Here is a 9,577-nt window from a genome sequence, read left to right as displayed (position 1 = left end):
GGTATCTCAGACTTGTGATGCACTGTGTGCATTGCACTTTGTGCACCAGAGGTTATGTTCTGGTTTTGGTTTTAGTGAGAGTAAATAATTGGATCAGTTCTTATTATGCTGAACAAATGCATCTCATCTTACAAGTTTGGAAACTATCTCATCTCTTGGTTTTGGTCAGCTGTCTTTTTTATTTTTTTTTAAAAGGCTGAAACAAAAGGAACTCTTATGGAACCCTTTTTTTCTTCCACCCTACATTACGTAAGCTGAGACACTGCAGTAAGGCACTGGTCACAGAATTTTATTTTAAAAAGAAGTGAAAATTATTCACAAAATACAGAGGAGTTCTGGGAACTTGTTAGGTTCTTGTTAGGTGTGGAACAAGGTGGCAAATCAAGCTTTTACTGTTTTCTTTGCAGGAAGAATCCACAGCATAAACTAGAATACAAGCACAGTGCACCTCCAGGTAAGCCAAGTTGTTCAGTATAGCTCAAAGTGGGGGGAAAAAACCCCCAAACCCAGTAATGGATGCCAACACCTTGGAATAAAATGCTTTAAGTGAGAAAGTAACATTGCATTTGCAGCTTGCTCTGTATTGCCCTGCACCCTTGCTCTTCTTGAGCATGCGGTGTTGCCGTTGTCTGTGATAAGGAAGGTAAGGCTGCTTGGCCGCTGCACACTTACATTCACTTTTTCAAATGTTTTTCAACTGAAACAAGATGGTCTGGGTCAGACACCGCTGACATAGTTTGTATGCTTTATATCTTAGGATTTGACAAAAATGCCAGGTGGCAAGTGGCTGTTTTCATGAGTTTAACAGGTTTTATTGAAAACTAAGCATGGTATAGCATGGTCTTACCAGATCTCTCTATTCTGCTTCCTCCATTTGGAGCTGGAGTATGTTTCAAAGAACGTCTTCAGAATTTCTTAGTGATTAAGTATTCTTTATTGTCGGCGCCGGTGTACGGGGGATCCTTCCACCAATCGTACACACCAGAGGGGCAGATTATCTTATATTATATAATGAAACAATGAATATTCCATTAACGCCTATACATATTCATCACCTGAACCCGCCCTACACCTCGCTTCGTATGTTAATTAGCTTATCAGTCCTTCACGCTTGCGCAGATTCTTCCAAAAATTGTGGGCGGGGGTCTTTAGAATGTGGGCAGTGGTCTATGGGAGGAAGGCCGATAGTCTTCCTCACGGGTACTTTTCACCTTAGGTCTCAAAAGTGATGAGTTGGCAGACTGTAGAGATCTTTCCGGGGTTTTTACAATACTCCTTGTTAATTTGACTCAAGGCCATCCTGCTGTCCCGTTATCTCCTTGGTAGGGCAGCTTGCTTTGCAGATAGGGAGGACAGCTCCCCTTGCAGAGATTGCAACTTTCTTGCCAGAACAGTCTATATGATCTTTCAGACATTTTAACCCCTTTGTTGCTATACAATTACATGCTTATTTATGCATTAAAATGAATATTGATTTATGAGTACAAACTTGACCATATGATTTACAACCTTATTCAATCATTCCCCCCTTTTTCTCGATACAAGCAAATTCTTTTGCATTATATATATTTTCTCATGTTATGCACCAGAACATGCACCTAAACCACTACGCATGCAATACACCAAACACTGTAAAACTACTAACTAGTAAAAATCTGTTTTATCCATCGTAGGTCAGGCAGCCAGGAGGTTAACTTGTTCCATATTCCCTCAAGCTCCAAGAGAGATCATCCTTGTAATCTCATGTAATATTCTGGTTGTTCCCAAATCTTTTCTAAATCCAAAGTTACTCTCTTGTCGTTGTTTATGTATGTGCAACAACTTGTATTATTAGTGGCACACTCCTCCTTCTTTGCTAAGTAGCATATCGAGTGCCAGTCTATTTTGTAAAGTCATTCTTGAAATGCTTTTAATTTCCTCTTGTTGTGCCTGTATGGCATCAGTAGTAAAGTTCATCGGCAATTTCATGTCAGCAGAGAGGTTTACTAAGCTTTTTCTAATTCACTTTACTCCCAACCAGGAAAAAAACCAACGAGCAAACTATGAAAGGCAGTAGGTCTCTGTATAAGAGGATTTGTACTTTCTCGTCTAATCCTTTTAATATCATGATCTAATTAGTCCTTGTGTCAGATTATGACTATGAAGATGGTGCGGAACAACAGGGCCCTACAGCACATTCACCCTGCCAGCCAAGGGTAAAACCTTTCGGGCTTTGTCTCCGCATATCCAGTACCATCCAGTCCCTGAGGGAGTGGGCCATCCCTTAGGAGTAGTATTGTTTCTCCTCCTGGTCTGGTTTTTATTCCAAAGATTTGCCCCTCCATATTTCCAATAGGATGTACAATTGGGGTACCTGCCTATGAAGACTGTTTTCCCGCATCTTTTATCGGTCGAATTCCCTCCTGTTTCAGGTTCGGTCTTATTTAAGGAGCACCTTTGGACACACGAGACACCTCTACTAGAGTTCAAAGGAGCATTGATATCCAGTGACCAAGACAATTCCTTAACTTCTAATTGGGTGTACTCTGAAATATTCATTTTTGAAAAAGCCGCATGTATTTCGGAATCATTCGGAAATGCACTACCTATCAGGGGAAATCCCCGACCTGCATTTTCAGGCATTTGAGTACAAATCCAGCAAGAGGTTAGGTTGAAATTCTGAACAATATTCCTTAGTAATTGTAAATACATATTCTGGTCCCATGCATTGACATTCCCTATCCACAACCCGGATATCAAGGTAATTATTGTCCATCCTTTCGACACAACCGTAACTTTAGGGGTTCCATTTGCGTAGCTTCCCATCGTGAACCTGGAGCTTTTTTTACTCTCGAGTAGTGGATCCAAGCGACTTGTTCCTTAATCTTGATAGCAGTATGAGTTGTCAACAGTACTTGATGCGGTCCACTCCATTTTTCCTCCAAAGGTTGCCCTGAAAAAGTCTTTATATATACATAGTCACCTGGTTTGAAAGAATGAACTGGTTGATCTAATCCTCTGGCCCTGGTTCCTAGAACGTGCTTTTGTACCTTACTCAGTTGTTTCTGTAGTTCAGATACATAATTATATAAGTATTCTGATCCTAGCTGTGTTAAGTTTTCTCCGCTAAACAAAAATTGATAAGGCCTTCCATACAAAATCTCAAAGGGGCTTAAATTTTCTCTCACTCTTGGTTTAACTCTGATTCTTAATAATGCTAACGGGAGAGATTGTGGCCATGTCAGATTAGCTTCTTGTCCTATTTTAGCTATTTGTTGTTTAATTAAATGATTCATTTTTTCTACCTGTCCACTTGCCTGTGGCCTATAAGGAGTATGTAATTGCCAGTCTATCCTGAGAATTCTGCTTATTTGCCGTACTATTTGTGCACAGAAATGAGAACCCCTGTCAGAAGACATTGCGGCTGGGATCCCAAAACGCGGGATTATCTCGTTTGTCAGAACCTTAACCACCTCTCTTGCTTTATTCGTTCGACAGGGAAAGGCCTCGGGCCATCCTGAGAAGGTATCAGTTAATACTAATAAATACTGATACCCCCCTTTTCTAGGAAGTTCTGAGAAATCAATTTGCCATTGTTCTCCGGGATAGTTTCCTTTACCAATTATCCCAAACCTCACTTTATTTTGAGTATTGGGGTTATTGTGTAGACAAACGCTGCATTGTTGAGTTACCTGTTTTACGGTAGTATACAAATTTCGCCCTACCATTATCCGACTCAAACTCTGATATAGAGTATCAGCACCCCAGTGCGTCCTATTGTGTTCTGTAAAAACTATAGACCAAATTAGGTTGGAGGGTATTATTACACGGTTGTCTTTCAGATATACCCATCCATTTACCCCTTTTTTACCTTTCAGATCCTCAATTAATTTTAAATCTTCCTTCGTATAACTCGGCTTTTGACTTACATCTATAGTTTGGATTTTACTGTCTGGTATTAAGGACAATGCTTTTATGTCAGCTGAGTCAGCCACTCGTTTGGCCTCTTGGTCTGCTAATCGGTTTCCTATTTCAAATTCAGCATTCCCTCTCTGGTGTCCCCGACAATGCATAATAGCCACTTTTTCTGGTTGCTTTACAGCTTCTAATAATTGTAAAATTTCTTCTGCATGCTTTATCTGTCTTCCTTGGGCAGTTAACAGTCCTCGTTCCTTCCAGATTGCTCCATGAGCATGCACCACACCGAATGCATATTTGGAATCTGTCCAAATATTTATCTTCTTTCCCGCCGCTAGCTCTAATGCTCGTGTCAGAGCAATTATCTCTGCTTTCTGGGCAGACGTCCCAGGGGGCAACGGTTTAGACTCAATTACCTGTTTGGTGGTGGTAACGGCATACCCTGCTTTACGTTGTCCTTGCTTCACGAAGCTGCTTCCATCAGTGTACCAAGATTCGTCGGCATCCTCTAAAGGTTCTTCTTTAAGATCTGGTCGGCTCGAATACACAGTTTCCATTGTCTCTATACAGTCATGGACCACCGGTTCATCCAGAGTTCCGCTGAGAAAAGAAGCTGGATTCACAACATTAGTGACAACAATCTCCACGTCATCTTGTTCCACTAATATTGCCTGGTACTTTAAGAATCTCTGCGGTGAAAGCCAGTGGTTTCCTTTCTGTTCCAAAACTGCTGAGACTGTATGGGAGACTAGCACTGTCATCTTCTGTCCCATCGTAAACTTTCGGGCCTCCTGTATGTTAATAACTACTGCAGCAACAGCCCGTAGACATCCAGGCCATCCTTTGCTTACTTCATCTAATTGTTTGGAGAAGTAAGCTACTGCCCGCTTATAGGGACCCAATTTCTGTGCTAGTACTCCTAAGGCTATCCCTTGTCTTTCATAGGAAAACAGGAAAAAAAGGTTTCGAAAGATCCGGTAACCCCAAGGCTGGAGCTTTCATTAATTCCTGCTTTAACTGCCTAAAAGCCTTCTGTGCTTCTCCAGTCCAAACCAATTTGGATTGATCCTTCTTAACCATCTCATACAGAGGCTTCACTATCAGTCCATAATTATAGATCCAAAGACGACACCAACCTGTCATTCCCAGAAAAGTCCGCAGTTCCTTTACCGTTCGCGGTTCCGGTGTCCGACAAATGGTTTCTTTACGTTCTGTTCCCAGCTCTCGTTGTCCTCCCGAGACCTCGAATCCCAGATAAATCACTCGTTGCTGGACCAGTTGGGCTTTCTGTTGAGAAACTCGATATCCATTTAGTCCCAGAAAATTAAGCAGGCTTATCGTCCATTGGACACAGCCCTCTCTTGTCTCAGTAGCTATTAAGAGATCGTCTACGTATTGTAATAAGGTTCCTTCAGAGTCTGGGGTCGACCAGGACTCAAGCTCCTTAGCTAATTGATTCCCAAAGATAGTCGGGCTATTTTTAAATCCCTGGGGTAAAACTGTCCAGGTAAGCTGCGTTTTTCTCCCCGAATCAGGGTTTTCCCATTCAAAGGCAAATAACTTCTGACTTTCCTTGGCTAGGGCCAGACAGAAAAAGGCGTCCTTCAAATCCAGTACAGTAAACCAAACTTGACTGCTTTTTAGTTTAGTCAATAGAGTGTACGGATTGGCCACTACTGGATGTATATCCTCAGTGATTTTATTTATGGCCCTTAAATCCTGAACTAGCCTATAACTCTTTCCATCTGCCTTTTTGATTGGTAATATGGGCGTGTTATATTCTGATTCACACTCAATTAGTAGCCCATATTGTAAAAATCTGTCAATTATTTCTTTAATTCCCCTCCTATCCTCTATCCTTAGAGGATATTGTTTAACCTTCACAGGCTCTTTCCCCAATTTCAACCTTACAGTTATTGGAGTCACATTCTTGGCTTTTCCAGGAATTTCGGTAGCCCAAACTCCTGGGTACACTTGATCTGCAATTTCCGGAGGCACTTCACTTCTAAGATTAGTTTGTATCAATGCTAAGCTTAGTACATTTATTAACTGTTCTTCCCTTATTCTTAGCCTCATTTTTCCTTTCTCAAAAACTATTTCTGCTTCTAATTGTTCTAATAAATCCCGACCCAATAGCGATTTTGGTGACCCCGGTAAGTACAAGAACTTATGTATTCCCACCTGTTTCCCTAATTTATACTTTAGCGGTTTTAGGAAAAAGGCTTTTTGTTGTTGGCCCGTAGCCCCCACTACAGTCACAAAGTCTTTATCTTCTGGCATTAGCTTTTGATTTAACACCGAATAGGAAGCACCTGTGTCTATTAAAAATTCCATTTCTTGTCCCGAGTTCCCTAGCTCTATTTTAACCAGAGGATCTGCTAGGGTAGATTCTCCTGGTCGACTTCATTGATCCGATGAAACATTTGCTATCATGTTTCGAGCTCCCCCTCGCTTTGGACACTCCCCTTTCCAATGGCCTACCTCTTTACAATAGGCACACTGATCTGATCTTAGAGGTGGTTGCTGGGTCCTTATTCGTTTCCCATCTCCCCTATTTTTAACTCGAAAAGTTGGTCCCTGATTATTTAATGCAGCTACTGTTGCTGCTGCAATAGTCTGTCCCAGTTTCTGTCTTTCCTCCCCTTCCCGGTTTCTAAACACTCTCCATGCTTCCTCTACCAGTTTTTCTAAGTCTCTCATGTCTGCCCCTTGTAATTTTTGGAGTTTTTTCCTTATGTCTTCTGTTGATTGTCCCAGAAACAATGAAATCAATTGTAATTTACCCCCTTCTGAGGACGGATCTATCGTTGTAAATTTTTGCATAGCTGTCCTTAAACGTTCCAAAAATTCTGTGGGGGTTTCAGACGGTCCTTGTTTTATAGTGTACAACCTGGACCAATTTACAGATTTGGGAATAGCATTTTCCAGGGCAATTCTTATCCATTCCTGATACCTTTTTAGTAATCTATAATCGTTACCATCATTATAGTCCCAATCGGGGTCTGCTCTCGGGACATGTACTTCCACAGTTCCGGGCAGAACCCCTGAAGCTATTTGCACTTGCACATGCGTCCGGGCTGTTTTTATTACCAATTGCTTCTCTGTTTCCGGCAGAGCTGCTAACATTATTTCTATGTCTTTCCAATCCGGATCTAAATTTTTCATAATTAATTCGAACCTGTTAGCCACCTCCTCCGGGTCATCCCTATAACCTTTTACAGCTTCCTTCCACGAATCTAATTCACTAGTGGTAAAAGGAATTTTAATTCTAACCGGTCCATTAGTCCCCACAGCTTGTCGCAGAGGGGCTTGCATCACCGGTCCCGACTGATTACTTATTCCTGCCTTACTCCTTGTACGTGCAGTAATCGGGGTAAACCCTTTTGAATTCTTACAGTCCTCGCCCCCCTCATCCACAGACTTCTCCGTCCGGATACTTTCCATATTCGATAGGGGTGGAACATAATCCTCCATCCTACTTTCTCCCTCCTCTGGCTCCCCTAACTTTAGACATCTCTGACCGATACTACATGCAGAGCAACACCTCTTCAACTTTCCTTTCCCATCTTTTCTCATGTCCCTTTCCATTGCTAATATTAAGGGATCCTGTGGAGCTAGATTAATTCCACACCCTTTTTGCCACTCCGGATGATTTCTCAGGGTAAAAAACATATCTGCATACATTACTTCATCCCATTTTCCTTCTCTTCGCAAAAATAGCATTAACTGCAACAAGGTATTATAATTTATAGTTCCGTTAAGTGGCCATTTCTCACCATCTTCCAGCTTATACAACGGCCACCACTGATTGCAGTACTTTATCAATGTTTTCTTATTCACACTTCCACCAGCAGACCCTCCAATAACCCTCCAGTGACTCAGAACACATCCTAACGGGCTTTTCTTTAAAATCCCACCACTCTGCTTTCCTCCCATTTTTCCAGCTTACACTCACAGAACACACTTATCACTTACAGAATTACTACTTACAAAATGCAACACGCAGGTATCTTTCTACAGCAACACCAAGAGCTCACTATTATTATCAAAAATATAGCCGAAATCACAGTAACAATTATCAAAGTCAAATTCCACATTCCATAAATCCGGTAACCAAAATAAGCAACACTGCAGCAAATAAGCTTTATAAGCAAACTTGCCAGATTCCAGATGGCAATTAAATGTTGATAAAACCCAAACAAAACCAGAAGTATACTTAGGGTGCCAGCCACAGAAGTATACCTGAGTTTTCCAGACCAGATGTATACCCGAGAAACTAGTTCCCAAGCATACCCAGATGCATACCTGAGAAACTAGTTCCCAAGCATACCCAGTTGCATACCTGAGAAACTAGTTCCCAAGCATACCCAGATGTATACCTGAGAAACTAGTTCCCAAGCATACCCAGAAGTTACCCTGCGGAAATCAATTTTCTCGTCTTACGGGTAACCCCAGATTACCGGTAATACCAGAATACAGCAATAAAGAATATTATCACTTACAGAAGATGGGATTCTTGTCTGCCTCCGCAGTGATCCGATGAGTTGGGGAGTCCCTCCGGGAAAATCCCGGGGGTACCCAAGGGAGTCCACTTCCCAGCGGGTCCTACGGTCAGGCAGAGAGCCATCCCATCTGGGTCGCCAGATTGTTTCAAAGAACGTCTTCAGAATTTCTTAGTGATTAAGTATTCTTTATTGTCGGCGCCGGGTGTACGGGGGATCCTTCCACCAATCGTACACACCCAGAGGGGCAGATTATCTTATATTTATATAATGAAACAATGAATATTCCATTAACGCCTATACATATTCATCACCTGAACCCGCCTACCCTCGCTTCGTATGCTAATTAGCTTATCAGTCCTTCACGCTTGCGCAGATTCTTCCAAAAATTGTGGGCCGGGGTCTTTAGAATGTGGGCAGTGGTCTATGGGAGGAAGGCCGTAGGTCTTCCTCACGGTGTACTTTTCACCTTAGGTCTCAAAAGTGATGAGTTGGCAGACTTGTAGAAATCTTTCCCGGGGTTTTTACAATACTCCTTGTTAATTTGACTCAAGGCCATCCTGCTGTCCCGTTATCTCCTTGGTAGGGCAGCTTGCTTTGCAGATAGGGAGGACAGCTCCCCTTTCAGAGATTTGCAACTTTCTTGCCAGAACAGTCTATATGATCTTTCAGACATTTTAACCCCTTTGTTGCTATACAATTACAAGCTTATTTATGCATTAAAATGAATATTGATTTATGAGTACAAACTTGACCATATTATTTACAACTTATTCACATCAATTGGAAGTTATTGCTTTGTATGGTACTAACTGATACAGTATATGATGTGGTTATTTGATTTTTGTGAGCTATGTGTAGTGGCCTTGACTGAAAACCTTAATCGGGGAATTGCTGTTAACTATGAGCAGTTAGCTGGAGCAATTAACTGTGCCGATTCTGTGACTCAGGCAAGGTATCCCAGGGACAACTGTTTGCAAATGAATGAGATGGCTATTAAGGCAGTCAGGATGCGGGAGTCTTGCCACAGTCTTGCAGGGTCCTAGAGAGTCACTAACTTTAATACTAACTTGATTGATTGGCTTCAGAATATTTTGCAACAAGTCGAACATCAGGAAGCTCAAGGGTTGCTTTTAAAACAACTAGCTGTGATAATGTCAATGAAAATCGTAAACGGG

General features: G+C 41.7%; 1 protein-coding gene across 1 annotated transcript; it reads right to left on the bottom strand.

The window, feature by feature from the left end:
- Nucleotides 1–2,201: 2,201 nt before the first annotated feature.
- LOC119140901 lies at nt 2,202–7,341 on the bottom strand. Its single transcript, XM_037372566.1, is given in 3 exon segments — nt 2,202–2,942; nt 4,314–4,856; nt 4,858–7,341. Coding segments are annotated over 3 exon segments (3,225 nt in total). The 3' UTR covers nt 2,202–2,744.
- Nucleotides 7,342–9,577: the final 2,236 nt, after the last annotated feature.

The sequence above is a fragment of the Falco rusticolus genome, chromosome W (genome assembly GCF_015220075.1).
Source record: "Falco rusticolus isolate bFalRus1 chromosome W, bFalRus1.pri, whole genome shotgun sequence".
In the NCBI taxonomy this organism is placed as follows: Eukaryota; Metazoa; Chordata; class Aves; order Falconiformes; family Falconidae; genus Falco; species Falco rusticolus.
This window is presented reverse-complemented; position numbering and strand designations above follow the sequence as displayed.